Source organism: Triticum urartu, chromosome 6, assembly GCF_003073215.2.
Source record: "Triticum urartu cultivar G1812 chromosome 6, Tu2.1, whole genome shotgun sequence".
In the NCBI taxonomy this organism is placed as follows: domain Eukaryota; kingdom Viridiplantae; phylum Streptophyta; class Magnoliopsida; order Poales; family Poaceae; genus Triticum; species Triticum urartu.
The window spans coordinates 105,869,091-105,889,076 of NC_053027.1; the positions used below are offsets into that span (position 1 = coordinate 105,869,091).

The 19,986-nt window shown below is 46.1% G+C and overlaps 2 protein-coding genes across 2 annotated transcripts; both read left to right on the plus strand.

Moving 5' to 3' along the window:
• Window positions 1-605: 605 nt before the first annotated feature.
• LOC125516041 (probable beta-1,3-galactosyltransferase 2) lies at window positions 606-4,907 on the plus strand. Its single transcript, XM_048681528.1, has 11 exons — window positions 606-908; window positions 1,562-1,658; window positions 1,858-1,919; window positions 2,032-2,243; window positions 2,338-2,401; window positions 3,177-3,249; window positions 3,374-3,494; window positions 3,720-3,807; window positions 3,902-4,027; window positions 4,125-4,234; window positions 4,338-4,907. The coding sequence occupies exons 1-11, from the start codon at window positions 808-810 to the stop codon at window positions 4,484-4,486; spliced, it is 1,203 nt and encodes a 400-aa protein (XP_048537485.1). The 5' UTR covers window positions 606-807; the 3' UTR covers window positions 4,487-4,907.
• A 2,148-nt stretch (window positions 4,908-7,055) lies between these two features.
• LOC125514840 lies at window positions 7,056-7,800 on the plus strand. The gene has a single exon (XM_048680207.1). It carries the CDS (start codon window positions 7,157-7,159, stop codon window positions 7,517-7,519), a length of 363 nt encoding a protein of 120 aa, XP_048536164.1. The 5' UTR covers window positions 7,056-7,156; the 3' UTR covers window positions 7,520-7,800.
• The last annotated feature ends 12,186 nt before the right edge of the window (window positions 7,801-19,986 follow it).

Sequence of the window (19,986 nt, forward strand, 5' to 3'; positions counted from 1 at the left end):
GAAAACGCGATTTGACCATGCCACCGCGCAACCGCAGCATCCCTTCCACAGCCGTGCAGCGACAGCGACGCCACACCAAAACCAGCACGGGGAACACAGAGCGGTTGAGCCTTCCACATCTCCTCACCCCACCCCACCATCACCACCCTCCGCTGCAAGCAAGTGGAGGGAACTCAGCAGCAGCAGCAGCCTGCAGACGCATGTGAAAAGCCACCGTGGTCCTCGTGGAACTCCATCCATCCATCTATCCGCGCCGGGAAGGGACGAGGTCCCGCCATTAAAAAACAGCGCGGGACCGCGCTCCCGCGACCTCGAGGATCTCGAATCCCGGGAGAACCATCCCTGCGCCGAGCTCTGATCCGGCAACAAGTGGCCGGCTTGATTCGATTCGACTGGCTGCTTGTTTTACCCGCCACCACCACCTCTGCCGCTCCTCGGTTGTTTTCTTGACGCTGCCGACGGACCGTCCGTCCGTCCACCCCCACCTCGGGGCTTACCGTCCCCCCGCTGTCGCGTTTAGATTAATCAATGCGGGCGGGGCTAATGGCGTGCGCCAGTGGACACTGACTGACCTCCGCACCACACCCACATGGCCCGTCGGGGGGGGGGGGGGGGGGGGGGGAAGGTGACCAGGTGAGGTGAGCAGCGCAGAGGTGCGTGCGTGCGAGACCGCCAAGGGCAACCCGCCAAGAACGAGGGCTCCTTCCTGCTCCCTCCTGCATGCACTGTGGGAGAAGGTGAGGGACTGAGGAGAGGAGGAGACGGTGCTGTCAGTGGCGACGAGCGTCTGCAGCGGCGGCGGCGGCCATGAGCTGGAGGAAAGCAGGAGGGGATGGAGGCGTGTCCAAGCGGTGGGCCGTGCTCCTCTGCCTCGGGAGCTTCTGCCTCGGCCTGCTCTTCACCAACAGGTAAACCAGCACCCCCAATTCCCCCTCCTGCTTCTTCAATTTCTCTTCCAGATTCCCAGCTCAGCTCAGCACGCGGAGCTCAGCTCAGCTCCGAGACTAGCTCGAGTTCAGCTGGATCCGCGACGTCTCGCCAGCCTCTGCACCTCGAATTTGTGAGATTAGAGATCGGATGGCTGGCAGATAGGGGGTGCCAAGGCTCGATTTGGGGGTTTCTCGATTCTGTCGGCAGCGTCTTCATTCTGCCCCGCCATCGAATAATCCACGTGTTTTGGCTACTCTGGTCACGCAAAGTCTGATTCTGATGCTGCCGAATTGCGGGTGCGTTAAGTAAGGCTCCATGAATTTAGAAATTCGGTGGGTTTGCTGCCACATCGGGCAATTTTCCCTTACCACAATTGGGGCCGAGTGCGGATGATCCTGCGCAGAATCTCGATATAATTGTAGAGACGAGTTATTATTGCTAGGTGATGTATCCTCCAACATTGAATAACTGTACTCCTACCCAGAACTGTAAAATGTGATCACATCTTAATCTTATGAACGTCTACCTCTGTTCGGTCTCTTGATGAATTGGACTAGTCTTTTCCATTGCGATGCTATTCGACCGCAAAGTTTAGGAAATGATTCTTGTGCATTCGGATTGCTTGATCCAGAATGTGGACACTGCCTGAGGCAACTGAGGTTCCATTACCGAATCAAAGCGTTGAGGAAGGCAAAGCTCTAGTTGCTGCAGATTGTGGTTCAAAAAAGGTACTGGTGGTGTACTTCTCCCTCCATTAATCTCTGTCAAGTATTCCATAATTGCACATTGATATTCATATTGTACAGCAGCTGCACAAGTCAGTGTTATAAAAGCAGATTGCTGCTGTGTGATGTGTATTGTAAATTTGTTATATTGTACCACCTGCGGTAATTGCTGATACATAGTTTGATTATCATGTGCTGCTAGGTTCAAGAACTGCAAAAATACAAAGATGTGTTACCAGACCAAGATACTCATCATGATGTACAGTACGTACCAAGTTTGTCATTCTTGAGCACATATTTGTTCCTTTATTGAAAGTATCTTTTTACGAAAAAAATGGTTCTGACTGACTGGCATTTCCAAATGTTTTGGTTGTAGGACACTAGATAAGACAATAGCGACCTTAGAGACAGAACTCTCGGCTGCTAGAACCCTGCAAGAGTCATTGCTCAACGGTTCCCCTGTTTCAGAAGACTTCAAAGTTTCTGAGTCGATTGGGAGGAGAAAGTACCGTATGGTGATTGGCATCAATACCGCTTTTAGCAGTCGCAAGAGAAGAGATTCCATACGTTACACCTGGATGCCTCGAGGTTGCTGACGACATTCAACTTTATGGCTAACTTGCTTCGGAACATTTCTTACCCTGCGAACTTTGAAATAACTAATAACAAAGTCTGAAAATAGGTGAGAAAAGGAAACAACTTGAAGAACAGAAGGGGGTCATAATTCGGTTTGTCATTGGTCACAGGTATGGTGCATAAAGATTTTTATGTGCATTTAACTATCAAGGCATGATATTTGAATAGTGAGAAGTTCTAGATTATTTATTTATTCATGGTAATAACGTGTCATAAATTGTACACAGTAACTCTTTTGTCACAACTTTTTTGCCAACGCAGTTGTATATCTTTTGTCATTTTTTTTGCGAAATGCAACTGCATGATACTCCCTCCGTTCCATAATGTAGTGCGTATAGATTTTTTAGGAAGTCAAACTTCATCTATTTTGACCAAGTATATAGAGAAAAGTATCTACATATATATTATCAAATTCATACCACTGCATACAACACAAGATAGACTTTCATATTATATTAAATTTGTATTATTATTGTTTATATTTTCTATCTAAATAAACTTGGTCAAACTTTGTGATGTTTGACTTTGAGAAAAAACTACGCGCGCTACATTGTGAAGGGAGTATGATTTAGGAGTGGTTTCATCCAACTTTTGAGTTTAGTAATATCCGCATGCTGATCTTGAGGCTTGAGGGGTCCTTTTATTTGTTCTTTTCTGCAAGAGAAGGCTGTAGAATAATGGTTGTTAAGTAGTGTAGTCTCAGTTTTCCACTTTAAAAGTGGCTTCAGAGTTTGGACAAGGTATTTATCGACGGAGAGGATATTGTTAAAATAATTTTTATGCAATATATAAAGGTTAAGTCATGCATAGCTTATAGTAGTAGACGAGAATGAATGTACGTTTATGGCAAGACATGCATAACCTCATTCTCCACATGATGTGCAGTGCTATAGCAGGCGGAATTATTGATAGAGCAATTGAAGCAGAGGACAGGAAACATGGGGATTTCATGAAGATAGTAAGTTGTTTGTTACTTAAAAGGATATTGGTTTCACATGGGAGTGACGCTGTTATTGTTGCCCTCATTTGGACTGAAATGCTATTTTGTCCTCCCTGTTTACTGTGGTTACAACTTTGTGCAGGATCATGTCGAAGGATACCTTGCCCTATCTGGCAAAACTAAGACATACTTTGCTACAGCTGTTTCATTATGGGATGCAGATTTTTATGTGAAAGTTGATGACGACGTGCATGTGAACATAGGTAAAATCTCTATATTTATGCCCTTTACAGCTCCAAGGTTAGGGGCTAAATGAGTGTGTGCGTCCATCTGTCATTTCTGTACTCAAAGCTCTTATTAATTTCTTGATGATTATCAATGATGTACCCTTTGTATGTGTAGTTAACCACCCTAACTAGGATAATATGCGGCTATTTTTGCATTCCTGTGCGTGAAAAAGGCCTTGACATCCGATCTTTCATTTCCAGCAACACTTGGACAGATATTGTCCAAACAGGCATGGAAGCCAAGAGTATATATGGGCTGCATGAAATCTGGCCCTGTCCTATCTGAAAAGTAAGTAGTACATTATAGTCCATACATTATATGGATCTCTCCTTCTCTTAGAGTTCAAAGGTGTTAAGATCTGTTGTCTTTTTTTTTTCTCCAGGGGTGTGAGATACTATGAGCCTGAGCATTGGAAGTTCGGCGAACCAGGAAATAAGTATTTCCGACATGCTACCGGTCAATTATACGCCATTTCAAAAGATCTAGCAACCTACATATCAATAAACAAGTGAGAAATCATAAGTTCTCATGTAATCTCGCACTTCCATCTTTTATGGTTCTGGTGAAAGCTAATTTTCTTGCTGCAAATTTCCATTTAACGCCAGGCACGTCCTACACAAGTATATAAATGAGGACGTTTCGCTAGGATCTTGGTTCCTCGGGTTAGATGTCGAGCACATCGATGACCGGAGACTCTGTTGCGGTACTCCACCTGGTGAGCTTCCATTACTCCCATGTCTTATAACTCCTTAATTTCCGTGACAATAGCACGTCGATGAGGACATTCAATCACATCCTGAACTCGACTCTGCTCACAGACTGCGAATGGAAAGCTCAGGCAGGGAACACCTGCGCGGCGTCATTCGACTGGAAGTGCAGCGGCATATGCAACTCGGAAGGCAGGATCTGGGAGGTGCACAATAAGTGCGCCGAGGGCGATAAGGCGCTGTGGAATTCCACTTTCTAGCGTGGTCGGAACCCTGACTGAACCAGAAGAAGCTCTCCTCTCCTTCATGTTTGTTAGTTGTTGTATACTAGATCGCCCCACGGTGCTGTGTATGTAATTCATCCTGTAGGTATAGCTGTGGTTTTGACTGTGGGACTGGCTGACACCGACGAAGCGGACCACAATTTTACGTAGCGTCTGTCCGCCGGTGGCGCCGGAGGCGAAGGTGAAGGCGAAGCAGGGTATACGAGCTGTCGCCGCATTCTTTTGGTGGATAAAATGTTGCAGGTGGCCATTCTGTACCGATCTCCTGTGCTGTTTGGCTACCACAGATGTATGACCGAAATAAAACGTCCCTGAATCCTGCATTTCAGTGCATTCTGGACTAGTTTTGTGTTTGTAACAGCTGAGGCTCACTCTAAATGAAAGGGAAAATTCATGATCTGCCGTTCCAAAGATTTTGTAAATATGTGATGTGATTTGCCGCTTTACCGAAAAAGGCTTTCACCCTGCTTTATATATAAAGCAAACCACTAAAGCCAAAAGATCTCATAAAGGTTCACACCGCACACACACAAAGTACGAGAGAGGGGCCTGCTGAGGGCACAACTCAACGGGCCCTTGATAAAACGAAAAGAAAGGCGGTGGCTCAGGCCTCCAAGAGGCTAATCCGGCTCGGGAGGTGGCGGAGGAAGCGGCGGCGCCAAGCGGAGTGCCATCATGCGAAGATCTACAATGATGATGTTGATGGCGTCTTGGTCCTGAAGGCGGCTAAGAGGCCGCCAAATCTGCAAATAGCCACATATTTTGAAAGCCGCATCAGTGGCACGTTGAAGAGGCACACAGTGGATCATAATTTTATTACGGACCATTCAAAGCGTCCAAGTTAGAACCCCAATACCCAGTCACGTAATGTGGCGGAAACGCTGTGGAGAGGGCTGGATTTCCGCGAAGAGGTCGGGGAAGTTGTTGTTGCATCAATGTCCACCGACCACCTCCCGGAAGCAACTCCAAAAGAATTGCGCGGACACGGACGTGAAGAAGATGTGATTCGAGTCCTCCTCCATCCCACACAAGGGGCATATCCCATCACCAGGGCCATTCCTTTTGAGTACATCCACTCCCGAAGGAACCCGGCCCCAGATCTATTGCCACAGAAAGATCCGAATCTTCAATGGTAGTCTAATCACCCAGATATCAACTATAGGCCCTGGCCAGGAGCGGCCGCTATGGCCTGGTATAGTGATTTGGTGGAGAACCGACCCGAAGAATCCAGATGCCAGAAGACGCGGTCGTTCAAGTGATCCACGTTAGATTACTGTAGCGCAATGCACTCCAGAAGGCCGTGCCAAATGGCAAGTTTCGGAGGCCCAAATGGTCGCCGAAACGCGAGGCGCCCTAAGTCAATAAGGGTCACCTCGACGGAGATCCTAGACTCCACCGCGATGGAGAACAAGTCTTGGAATCGAGCAGCGAAGGGGCGATCCCCAACCCACCCGTCGAACCAGAAGAGGGTCGACGCACCCGACCCCACCACGATGGAGGTCCCAATGTGGAGGACCGGAAGCATCTGTTGATGGACTGCCAGAACTGTGTACCGCGAGACCGCTGACGGAAGGCGAGCGGTTGACCTCGGAGATATTTTTGTTTCGGATGATGTCAAGCCAAAAGGCCGCCCTCCCCATTTGCAATCCGCCACAACCATCGAGTTGGCAGGGCAATATTCATGCATTTGGACGACATGATTCCGAGCCCGCCCTGGTCACGTGGTTTGCAAATATGGGGCCAGCGAACCATATGGTATTTTTGCTTATCACCCTCCAGAAGAATTTCGTCTGATATTTGATGATCTCATGATGTAAGGTCCCATGAAGATTGTAGAAACTCATGATGTACAGGAGCGGGCTGGAGAGTGAGGAGTTGATGAGCATGGTCCAAACCACCTTGGACAGCCATATGCCCTACCAAGGTTTGACAATGTGTTGGAGCTTGGCCACATATGGTCATAAGTCGGCCACGAAAAACTGAGTCACTAATGGGTATCCCAGGTAGTATGTAGGGAAGGAACCCATCTAACAGTTAAGCCGGTCAGCAATGCTCTGCCGTTCGGCAGGCGAGTATCCCATAACCATCACTTTGCTCTTGTGAAGTTGATCGTTAGACCGGACATATGTTAAAAGTAGAGAAGAGGATCTAATCCACGTCCCTTACCCCTGAAAGCACGAAACTAAACCCTAATTTCCAAAAATTCCAAATTATGAACTACAACGTCAAATAAAGTCATGAACTGAAAAAAAAAGGTGAGCACAAATGTCAGGCACTTCATCATAGAAAGGCGTAGGAGTCTATGAAAAAAGCAAAAATATCTCATTCCAGAAACAAAATCTGAATTGGTGATAGGGACCGGGCACACCTGTCAGAGGCACCCTGCTCGTGTGCTTGCACGGTTGTGCCGACGCTGCGTGCCCGTAGCGTAGCGCCAGCAAATGGTTTCGTCTCCTTTTTACAATTTTCCCTCCTGTTTTTCCGTTCCCGCCATCGTTTCCCTCCACTGCTCGTTTCGTCGCGTCCGGCCGTATTAAATCTCCCACCCGTCCCCCGCCAATCCTCCCCGCTCCGCACGATTCCGCGCCTCCTCGCCGCAAGCGCCGACGACCGAGCCTCCTTGCCGCTCCCGTCCCCGGCGACGCGATGACCATGGACCGCCGCGCCCGCGCAGCCCCGCGCGCGGAGGAGGAGCGCCCGAGCCACGGTCGCTTCCTCCGCCCCGGCGCGCTCGCCCGGCTCCGGGACTGCAGGATCGTCGCCCGCTCCCTGCGGTCGGCGGCGGCGCGCCTCCCGATCCCGTCCGCCCCTCCGTCCCCCGCGGCGGAGCAGCAGAGGCAGGACGGCGTGCCGCACTTCCTGGTGGGGCCCACGAGGGGCCTCTGCGGCGCGGCGCGGTACCCGCTCAGGAGGAGGATGGCCGCGGCGAGGTGCGTGGTGTTCTTGCCGCCGCCGGAGGCGTTCCTGGACGCGCCCGCGCCGTCGTGGGTCCTCGCCACCGCGCGCTGACGGGGGCCGAGATCAGCCGCGGCCGTGCGTTTAGATTCGCGAGTAGTTAGAACTCTGTGCAGATGGCTCGCTGAACTTTCTTCCTTTCAACAGTTTTAGGATCTGATGCGACTGTTTTAGATCTGCTACCTTTCCGGTCTAATTTTGTTTAGTGGAATTGATCCAAATTTACAAGTTTGTGACTTGCATTTGTAGCTGGGTGCGTTGGTTTTCCTTTGGTTACATAGCTTTCTTAGTTTCTTGTTTTCATATAATAAAGTTGCATCAACCGGTTTCGTCAAGAGAAAAGAATTCTCATCAAACGGATAGAGCAGGACAAATATTTATTTGTCTTTGCATATGGATGGACATCGCCAAACAATGAATCTACTGACCTGGAAATGTCAAGGTTTGGGGTTGATTTCGACCGTGGACGAACTAAGCGACTGAGTGAAACAAATAGACAAGGTGAATTGTGTTGGAAGGAGTGGAGGGCAAGCACTTTGGTGGAGAGAGAGTGTACATGTGGTAGTAAGGCTATGGTGTTAATACTATATTAATGCTGAAGTGAAATTGGAGGTAAATACATGCAGATTCATTGATTTCTATGGGAGCCTCCCACAAAGCTTAGGAAGAAGTCGTAGGATGTCATTCGTTACCTTTGAGCTCAAGATGTTCTACCTTGACTGTCCGTGGGTGATGTTAACAAAGCTCTCTTCCAATTTGCTCAGCTAGGAGGAAATCTGAGGAGCTTCATGCAAATGGAGGATTTCAAGGATTCCTTGGCTGTCTGCGGCCTTGCGACCTAAGTTTCTAGGGATATCCTCATTCGTTACCTTGGAGTGAATATTCAGGTGCGGCTTGGTTGGGTTACATGCAATGATGGGTTTTTGTTGTTCCGAGAAACTTCAGCCAACCACATTGTAATGGAGGAATTTGATCGTGTTGCTTTTGCTCATCCGGGCGACGGAGACAGCTCCTTATCAAGAGCAGAGAGGTGACCGGCCATTTCAATGTGATGCTATGGTGGTTGGCGCATGAGTAACAAGCGAGTGTGCCTTTCGGCTCTTTCACAAAAACCAGGGCACGTGTCTACGAGCATGCAGGCATGGCGCTGTGTGGTGTTCGGATCTAGACGGTGATAGATTGCCCAGCTCAAAGAGCAACTCCGGGATGGAAAAGTGAGGGCACTCGAGACTGGATACTCACTTGAGATCATGTTCACTTGAGATCATGTATACAAAACATTAAAGGGCTTCTTTTGGGAGCACTGCCCCCTGATGGCTCCATATTTTACACATCTTTAGAACTCATTTGTTGCACATCATCTCTGTATATCAAGTCATATCATGTTTCATTGAGCCAATTACCCACAAATTAATCATGTTGGGCCTCTGCCCCCTTTGAATGCTAACTCGTTTACTAAGTGGAAATTAGCTATGGAGTGTCACATTCATAGTGCATCAAAGCAACTATGGTGGATCATGGTCAATGGTTTCAAGCCAAGGATCCCACAAGTCTCACTTCAAGGGAGGCCGTTGATGATCAACTCAGTGCTACCGCTCTCAATATGTTGCGTCTTGTCATGACAGATGACTAGAGTGACTCAATTGCTCTCTTCAAGACCACCAGAGAAATCTAGGATTGTCTATAAGATATATTCTATGGTGATGAAGCTATTCAAAGGTCTCGGACCTTCCTGTGTGTGATGCTTGAGTGAAGGGGGTTTGATGGCTGGTTGTGCTCATGGATCATGTAGTTAGTCTAGAGTGGCAGTAAGGTGATCAATATCAATGGGGCGGTGGGGTCCTTCTTTAGGTTATCTGGGGGGTGAGTCAGGGGGGCCTTATTTGTCCTCTCCTATTCAACCTCGTGGTCGATGCCCTGGTGACAATCTTGGACAAAGCTAGGATGGTTGGGCACCTAATCCCTGGGCTGGTGTCATACACCTTCAATATGCAATTACTAGGGATAACCCTAGCAGTAGCGCTGGATTTATATCTACCAATAGTGCTTGTACAAGCGCTACCACTAAGGCGCTACAGCTAACTGGTAGCAGTAGCGCTGATTTTCCAGCGCTATTGCTATACCTAGTTAGTAGTAGCGCTCGGTTAGGAACAACGCTAGTGTTAATAGTAAGTAGCAGTAGTGTTTCTTATGAAAAGCGCTACTGTTAAATTTTCCTGTATTTTTTAAAATGCAGCTTATTGTCGCTGTATTTGTATATGTTTTATATAAAGTACTTTCATCATATGGTTTTATGACCATGATTAGATTCACCACATGTTGCCTCCACTTGAATCTAATCCACGTGTTGCCTTGCCTCCACTTGAATCTAACCCACTGATATATATAATAACTCATCATGCTCATATAACAACTTAGCATCATGCATCATCATCATAATGTATAACTCATCATTGTTATCATAATAACAAGTCCTACTCATCATCATCATACAACTTCTACTCGTTATCATAATAACAAGTCATACTCATCATCATCTTAGTCATCTAACCAACCCTATTTAATTGTTCTTAGCACATGATCATGAGTATTAGCTAGGACTTACTTGTTGGGGAACGTAGTAATTTCAAAAAATTTCCTATGCACACACAGGATCATGGTGATGCATAGCAACGAGAGGGAAGAGTGTCGTCCACGTACCCTCGTAGACCGTTAAGCGGAAGCGTTATGACAACGCGGTTGATGTAGTCGTACGTCTTCAAGATCGACCGATCCACAGTACCGAACATACGACACCTCCGCGTTCAGCACACGTTCAGCTCGGTGACGTCCCGCGAACTCACGATCCGGTAGAGCTCGGGGAAGAGTTTCGTCAGCACGACGGCGTGGTGACGATGTTGATGAAGCTACCGCAACAGGGCTTCTCCTAAACACCGCTATAGTATGACCGAGGTGGATTATGGTGGAGGGGGGGGGCACCGCACATGGCTAGGAGAGATCTTTGTGATCAACTTGTGTGTCTAGAGGTGTCCCCCTGCCCATGTATATAAAGGAGCAAGGGGAGGCCGGCCGGCCCTTGTTGGCGCGCCTAGGAGGAGGAATCCTCCTCCTAGTAGGAGTAGGATTCCTCCCTTTCCTACTCCTACTAGGAGGGGGAAAGGCAGGGAGAGAAAGAGAAGGAAAGGGGGGCGCCGCCCCCCTTCTCCTAGTCCAATTTGGACAGGGGGAAGGGTGCGCGCTGCCTGCCCTAGGCCGGCCCCTCTCTCTTTCCCTTATGGCCCAACAAGGCCCATTAGTCCCCGGGGGGTTCTGGTAACCCCTCCGGTACTCCGGTAAAATCCTGATTTCATCCAGAACTATTCCGATGTCCAAATGTAGGCTTCCAATATATCAATCTTTATGTCTCGACCATTTCGAGACTCCTCGTCATGTCCGTGATCACATTCGGGACTCCGAACTACCTTCGGTACATCAAAACATATACACTCATAAAACTGATCGTCACAGAACATTAAGCGTGCGGACCCTACGGGTTCGAGAACTATGTAGACATGACCGAGACACGTTTCAGGTCAATAACCAATAGCAGAACCTGGATGCTCATATTGGTTCCTACATATTCTACGAAGATCTTTATCGGTCAAACCGTACAACACTATACGTTGTTCTCTTTGTCATCGGTATGTTACTTGCCCGAGATTTGATCGTCGGTATCCAATACCTAGTTCAATCTCGTTACCGGCAAGTCTCTTTACTCGTTCCATAATACATCTGAAAGCACAAGTGCTCCCTAGGTGGTTTTGATAATTGATGACAACATATCTCTTGTTGGACTAACATCTCTATCTAGCATGTTTCAGATAAGTTCAACAATGGAGTGGCATGGACTAAAGGTTGTGGGAACTCCTTCAAGATGCTAAGGATAAAGGATTGGCTAAAGCTTAAAGCTCAAGACTCTTCATTTTACATTTTAGTGATCCAATATCACATTGAGTCCATAGGAAAAGCCAATACTATCAAGGAGGGATGAGGTGTTGCTTAATGAGCCTCTTGCTTCATGTGCTTAATGATATGCTCCAAAATCCTCAGCTACTTTCCCACTTCCACATATGACCTAAACCCTAAGCCAAACTCGGTCCTACCGATTCTTCCTATCCGGCGCCACCGAGTTTCACTTGTCATAAGCCACTGCCAAACCCTAATCAGTTCGGTCTCACCGATGGGATCTCGGTCTCACCGAGATGGGCTTGCAAACTCTCTGTTACCCATTGCAATATTCTCGGTCCCACCGAGATATGCAATCGGTCCCACCGAGTTTGCTTGGCCAAATCTCAGTTTCACTTATTACCCAAATCGGTCCCACCGAGTTTGAGTAATCGGTCAAACCGAGTTTTGGATTTACCCTAACCCTAGCACATCGGTCCCACCGAGTTGATCCAGTCGGTCCCACCGAAATCTCTAACGGTCACTAGGTTTAACTTTTCGGTCTGACCGAGTTTGTTGATTCGGTCCCACCGAGATTGGAAAACTGTGTGTAACGGTTGGATTGTGTGTGGAGGCTATATATACCCCTCCACCTCCTCTTCATTCATGGAGAGAGCCATCAGACTAAGCCTACACTTCCAGCATCCTATTTCTGAGAGAGAACCATCTGCTCATGTGTTGAGACCAAGATATTCCATTCCTACCATACGAATCTTGATCTCTAGCCTTCCCAAGTTGCTTTCCACTCAAATCTTATTTCCACAAACTCCAAATCCTATGAGAGAGAGTTGAGTGTTGGGGAGACTATCATTTGAAGCACAAGAGCAAGGAGTTCATTACCTACACACCATTTGTTACTTCTTGGAGAGTGGTGTCTCCTAGATTGGCTAGGTGTCACTTGGGAGCCTCCGACAAGATTGTGGAGTTGAACCAAGGAGTTTGTGAGGGCAAGGAGATCGCCTACTTCGTGAAGATCTACCGCTAGTGAGGCAAGTCCTGTGTGGGCGATGGCCATGGTGGGATAGACAAGGTTGCTTCTTCGTGGACCCTTTGTGGGTGGTTGCTTCTTCGTGGACCCTTTGTGGGTGGAGCCCTTTGTGGACTCGCGCAACCGTCATCCTTTGTGGGTGGAGTCCTTTGTGGACTCGCGCAACCGTTACCCTTTGTGGGTTGAAGTCTCCATCAACGTGGATGTAGGATAGCACCACCTATCCGAACCACGGGAAAAACATCCGTGTCTCCAATTGCGTTTGAATTCTCCAAACCCTTCCCTTTACATTCTTGCAAGTTGCATGCTTTACATTCCGCTGCTCATATACTCTTTGCATGCTTGCTCGATATGTATTGTGTATGTTGAAATTGTGCCTAAACTCCACTTAAACCGAAAAAGCTTAAAAATTGCAACTTTAGCATTAAGTGTCTAACCCCCCCTTCTAGACACATCTACTTCTAGATCCTACAACATCATCCCATAACTAACTCATTAGTTATCATGCTTGCAAGGCTTATAGTGATGTGTATTATCGAGAGGGCCCAGAGATACCTCTCCGGCAATCGGAATGACAAATGCTAATCTTGATCTATGCCAACTCAACAAGTACCATCAGAGACACATGTAGAGCACCTTTATAATCACCCAGTTACGTTGTGACGTTTGGTAGCACACAAAGTGTTCCTCCGGTATTTGGGAGTTGCATAATCTCATAGTCATAAGAACATGTATAAGTCATGAAGAAAGCAATAGCAATAAACAAACGATCAAGTGCTAAGCTAACAGAATGGGTCAAGTCAATCACATCATTCTCCTAATGATGTGATCCCATATCAAATAACAACTCATGTCTATGGTTAGGAAACTTAACCATCTTTGATCAATGAGCTAGTCAAGTAGAGGCATACTAGTGACACTATGTTTGTCTATGTATTCACACATGTATTATGTTTCCGGTTAATATAATTCTAGCATGAATAATAAACATTTATCATGAAATAAGGAAATAAATAATAACTTTATTATTGCCTCTAGGGCATATTTCCTTCAGTCTCCCACTTGCACTAGAGTTAATAATCTAGATTACACAGAAATGATTTTAACACCCATGGAGCCTTGGTGCTGATCATGTTTTGCTCGTGGAAGAGGCTTAGTCAACGGGTCTGCAACATTCAGATCCGTATGTACCTTGCAAATCTCTATGTCTCCCACCTGGATTTGATCCCGGATGGAGTTGAAGCGTCTCTTGATGTGCTTGGTTCTCTTGTGAAATCTAGATTCCTTTGCCAAGGCAATTGCACCAGTTTGTCACAAATGATTTTCATTGGACCCGATGCACTAGGTATGACACCTAGATCGGATATGAACTCCTTCATCCAGACTCCTTCATTTGCTGATTCCGAAGCAGCAATGTACTCCGCTTCACATGTAGATCCCGCCACGACGCTCTGTTTAGAACTGCTCGAACTGATAGCTCCACCGTTTAATATAAACACGTATCCGGTTTGTGATTTAGAATCGTCCGGATCAGTGTCAAAGCTTGCATCAACGTAACCATTTATGATGAGCTCTTTGTCACCTCCATAAACGAGAAACATATCCTTAGTCCTTTTCAGGTACTTCAAGATGTTCTTGATCGCTGTCCAGTGATCCACTCCTGGATTACTTTGGTACCTCCCTGCTAAACTAATAGCAAGGCACACATCAGGTCTGGTACACAACATTGCATACATGGTAGAGCCTATGGCTGAAGCATAGGGAACACTTTTCATTTTCTCTCTATCTTCTGCAGTGGTCGGGCATTGAGTCTTACTCAACTTCACACCTTGTAACACAGGCAAGAACCCTTTCTTAGCTTGATCCATTTTGAACTTCTTCAAAACTTTATCAAGGTATGTGCTTTGTGAAAGTCCAATTAAGCGTCTTGATCTATCTCTATAGATCTTGATGCCCAATATATAAGCAGCTTCACCGAGGTTTTTCATTGAAAAACTTTTATTCAAGTATCCTTTTATGCTGTCCAGAAATTCTATATCATTTCCAATCAACAATATGTCATCCACATATAATATTAGAAATGCTACAGAGCTCCCACTCACTTTCTTGTAAATACATGCTTCTCCAAAAGTCTGTATAAAACCATGTGCTTTGATCACACTATCAAAACATTTATTCCAACTCCGAGATGCTTGCACCAGTCCATAAATGGATCACTGGAGCTTGCACACTTTGTTAGCTCCCTTTGGATCGATAAAACCTTCAGGTTGCATCATATACAACTCTTCTTCCAGAAATCCATTCAGGAATGCAGTCTTTACATCCATTTGCCAAATTTCATAATCATAAAATGCGGCAATTGCTAACATGATTCGGACGGACTTAAGCATCGCTACGGGTGAGAAGGTCTCATCATAGTCAACTCCTTGAACTTGCCGAAAACCTTTTGCAACAAGTCGAGCTTTGTAGACAGTAACATTACCGTCAGCGTTTGTCTTCTTCTTGAAGATCCATTTGTTCTCGATGGCTTGTTGATTATCGGGCAAGTCAACCAAAGTCCATACTTTGTTCTCATACATGGATCCCATCTCAGACTTCATGGCCTCAAGCCATTTTGCGGAATCTGGGCTCATCATCGCTTCCTCATAGTTCGTAGGTTCGTCATGGTCAAGTAACATGACCTCCAGAACTGGATTACCGTACCACTCTGGTGCGGATCTTGCTCTGGTTGACCTACGAGGTTCGGTAGTAACTTGATCGGAAGTTTCATGATCATCATCATTAGCTTCCTCACTAATTGGTGTATATGTCACAGGAACCGGTTTCTATGATGAACTACTTTCCAATAAGGGAGCAGATATAGTTACCTCATCAAGTTCTACTTTCCTTCCACTCACTTCTTTCGAGAGAAACTCCTTCTCTAGAAAGGATCCATTCTTAGCAACGAATATCTTGCCTTCAGATCTGTGATAGAAGGTGTACCCAATAGTTTCCTTTGGGTATCCTATGAAGACACATTTCTCCGATTTGGGTTCGAGCTTATCAGGTTGAAGCTTTTTCACATAAGCATCGCAGCCCCAAACTTTAAGAAACGACAACTTTGGTTTCTTGCCAAACCATAGTTCATAAGGTGTCGTCTCAACGGATTTTGATGGTGCCCTATTTAACGTGAATGCAGCCGTCTCTAAAGCATAACCCCAAAACGATAGCGGTAAATCAGTAAGAGACATCATAGATCGCACCATATCTAGTAAAGTACAATTACAACGTTCGGACACACCATTACGCTGTGGTGTTCCGGGTGGCGTGAGTTGCGAAACTATTCCGCACTGTTTCAAATGTAGGCCAAACTCGTAACTCAAATATTCTCCTCCACGATCAGATCGCAGAAACTTAATTTTCTTTTTACGATGATTCTCCACTTCACTCTGAAATTCTTTGAACTTTTCAAATGTTTCAGACTTGTATTTCATTAAGTAGATATACCCATATCTGCTCAAATCATGTGTGAGGGTGAGAAAATAACGATACCCGTCACGAGCCTCAATACTCATCGGACCACATACATCAGTATGTATGATTTCCAACAAATCTGTTGCTGGCTCCATAGTTCCGGAGAACGGCGTTTTAGTCATCTTGCCCATAAGGCATGGTTCGACAGTACCAAGTGATTCATAATCAAGTGATTCCAAAAGTCCATCAGTATGGAGTTTCTTCATGCGCTTTATACCAATATGACCCAAACAGCAGTGCCACAAATAAGTTGCACTATCATTATCAACTCTGCATCTTTTGGCTTTAACATTATGAATATGTGTATCACTACTATCGAGATTCAACAAGAATAGACCACTCTTTAAGGGTGCATGACCATAAAAGATATTACTCATATAAATAGAACAACCATTATTCTCAGATTTAAATGAATAACCGTCTCTCATCAAACAAGATCCAGATATAAAGTTCATGCTTAACACTCTCACCAAATAACAATTATTTAGGTCTAAAACTAATCCCGAAGGTAGATGTAGAGGTAGCGTGCCGATGGCGATCACATCGACTTTGGAACCATTTCCCACGCGCATCATCACCTCGTCCTTAGCCAGTCTTCGCTTAATCCGTAGTCCCTGTTTCGAGTTGCAAATATTAGCAACAGGACCAGTATCAAATACCCAGGTACTACTGCGAGCTCTGGTAAGGTACACATCAATAACATGTATATCACATATACCTTTGTTCACTTTGCCATCCTTCTTATCCGCCAAATACTTGGGGCAGTTCCGCTTCCAGTGACCAGTCTGTTTGCAGTAGAAGCACTCAGTCTCAGGCTTAGGTCTAGACTTGGGTTTCTTCTCCTGAGCAGCAACTTGTTTGCCATTCTTCTTGAAGTTCCCCTTCTTCTTCCCTTTGCCCTTTTCCTTGAAACTGGTGGTCTTATTGACCATCAACACTTAATGCTCCTTCTTGATTTCTACCTCTGCAGCCTTTAGCATCGCGAAGAGCTCGGGAATAGTCTTATTCATCCCTTGCATATTATAGTTCATCACGAAGCTTTTGTAGCTTGGTGGCCTTGATTGAAGAACTCTGTCAATGACACTATCAATAGGAAGATTAACTCCCAGTTGAGTCAAGTGATTATGATACCCAGACATTTTGAGTATATGCTCACTGACAGAACTATTCTCCTACATCTTGCAGCTATAGAACTTATTGGAGACTTCATATCTCTCAATCCAGGCATTTTCTTGAAATATTAACTTCAACTCCTAGAACATCTCCTATGCTCCATGACGTTCAAAACATCATTGAAGTCCCGGTTCTAAGCCGTAAAGCATGTCACACTGAACTATCGAGTAGTCATTAGCTTTACTCTGCCAAACGTTCTTAACGTTGTCAGCAGCATCTGCAGCAGGCCTGGCACCCAGCGGTGCTTCCAGGTCGTAATTCTTCTGTGCAACAATGAGGATAATCCTCAAGTTACGAACCAAGTCCGTGTAATTGCTACCATCATCTTTCAACTTCGCTTTCTCAAGGAACACATTAAAATTCAACGGAAACATCACGGGCCATCTATCTACAACAACATAGATAAGCAAAATACTATCAGGTACTAAGTTCATGATAAATTTAAGTTCAATTAATCATATTACTTAAGAACTCCCACTTAGATAGACATCCCTCTAATCATCTAAGTGATCACGTGATCCATATCAACTAAACCATAACCAATCATCACGTGAAATGGAGTAGTTTTCAATGGTGAACATCACTATGTTGATCATATCTACTATATGATTCACGCTCGACCTTCCGGTCTCAGTGTTCCGAGGCCATATCTGCACATGCTAGGCTCGTCAAGTTTAACCCGAGTATTCTGTGTGTGCAAAACTGGCTTGCACCCGTTGTAGATGGATGTAGAGCTTATCACACCCGATCATCGCATGGTGTCTCGGCATGACGAACTTTGGCAACGGTGCATACTCAGGGAGAACACTTTTATCTTGAAATTTAGTGAGAGATCATCTTATAATGCTACCGTCAAACAAAGCAGAATAAGATGCATAAAGGATAAACATCACATGCAATCAATATAAGTGATATGATATGGCCATCATCATCTTGTGCTTGTGATCTCCATCTCCAAAGCACCGTCATGATCACCATCGTCACCGACGCGACACCTTGATCTCCATCGTAGCATCATTGTCGTCTCGCCAACTATTTCTTCTACGACTATCGCTACCACTTAGTGATAAAGTAAAGCAATTACAGGGCGATTGCATTGCATACAATAAAGCGACAACCATATGGCTCCTACCAGTTGCCGATAACTCCGTTACAAAACATGATCATCTCATACAATAAATATAGCATCATGTCTTGACCATATCACATCACAACATGCCCTGCAAAAACAAGTTAGACGTCCTCTACTTTGTTGTTGCAAGTTTTACGTGGCTGCTACGGGCTGAGCAAGAACCGTTCTTACCTACGCATCAAAACCACAATGATAGTTCGTCAAGTTGGTGCTGTTTTAACCTTCTCAAGGACCGGGCGTAGCCACACTCGGTTCAACTAAAGTTGGAGAAACTGACACCCGCCAGCCACCTGTGTGCAAAGCACGTTGGTAGAACCAGTCTCGCGTAAGTGTACGCGTAATGTTGGTCCGGGCCGCTTCATCCAACAATACCGCCGAACCAAAGTATGACATGCTGGTAAGCAGTATGACTTGTATCGCCCACAACTCACTTGTGTTCTACTCGTGCATATAACATCTACGCATAAAACCAGGCTCGGACCACTGTTGGGGAACGTAGTAATTTCAAAAAAATTCCTACGCACACACAGGATCATGGTGATGCATAGCAATGAGAGGGAAAAGTGTCTTCCACGTACCCTCGTAGACCGCTAAGCGGGAGCGTTATGACCGGTTGATGTATTCGTACGTCTTCACGATCAATCGATCCACAGTACCGAACGTACGACACCTCCGCGTTCAACACACATTCAGCTCGGTGACGTCCCGCGAACTCACGATCCAGTAGAGCTCGGGGAAGAGTTTCGTTAGCACGACGGCGTGGTGACGATGTTGATGAAGCTACCACAGCAGGGCTTCTCCTAAACACCGCTATAGTATGACCGAGGTGGATTATGGTGGAGGGGGGCACCGCACACGGCCGGGAGAGATCTTTGTGATCAACTTGTGTGTCCAGAGGTGCCCCTACCCCTGTATATAAAGGAGCAAGGGGGAGGCCGGCCGACCCTTGTTGGCGCGCCTAGGAGGAGGAATCCTCCTCCTAGTAGTAGTAGGATTCCCCCCTTTCCTACTCCTACTAGGAGGGGGAAAGGCAGGGAGAGAAAGAGAAGGAAATGGGGACGTCGCCACCCTTCTCCTAGTCCAATTCAGACAGGGGGAAGGGGGCGCGCTGCCTGCCCTAGGACGACCCCTCTCTCTTTCCCTTATGGCCCAACAAGGCCCATTAGTCCCCAGGGGGTTCCGGTAACCCCTTCGGTACTCCGGTAAAATCCTGATTTCATCCGGAACTATTCTGATGTCCAAATGTAGGCTTCCAATATATCAATCTTTATGTCTCAACCATTTCGAGACTCCTTGTCATGTCCGTGATCACATCCGGGACTCCGAACTACCTTTGGTACATCAAAACATATAAACTCATAAAACCGATCGTCACAGAACTTTAAGCGTGCGGACCCTACGGGTTCGAGAACTATGTAGAAATGACCAAGACATGTCTCCGTTCAATAACCAATAGCAGAACCTGGATGCTCATATTGGTTCCTACATATTCTACGAAGATCTTTATCGGTCAAACCGCACAACACTATACGTTGTTCTCTTTGTCATCGGTATGTTACTTGCCCGAGATTCGATCGTCGGTATCCAATACCTAGTTCAATCTCGTTACCGGCAAGTCTCTTTACTCGTTCCGTAATACATCATCCCATAACTAACTCATTAGTTATCATGCTTGCAAGGCTTATAGTGATGTGTATTACCGAGAGGGCCCAGAGATACCTCTCCGACAAT

Excerpts from the sequence above, each read along its gene's own strand:
- LOC125516041 (XM_048681528.1), top strand. The coding sequence starts at position 808 with ATGAGCTGGAGGAAAGCAGGAGGGGATGGAGGCGTGTCCAAGCGGTGG. Across the intron at positions 909-1,561 it reads GGCCTGCTCTTCACCAACAG|AATGTGGACACTGCCTGAGG; the intron begins GTAAACCAGCAC and ends TGCTTGATCCAG. Across the intron at positions 3,250-3,373 it reads ATGGGGATTTCATGAAGATA|GATCATGTCGAAGGATACCT; the intron begins GTAAGTTGTTTG and ends AACTTTGTGCAG.
- LOC125514840 (XM_048680207.1), top strand. The coding sequence starts at position 7,157 with ATGACCATGGACCGCCGCGCCCGCGCAGCCCCGCGCGCGGAGGAGGAG.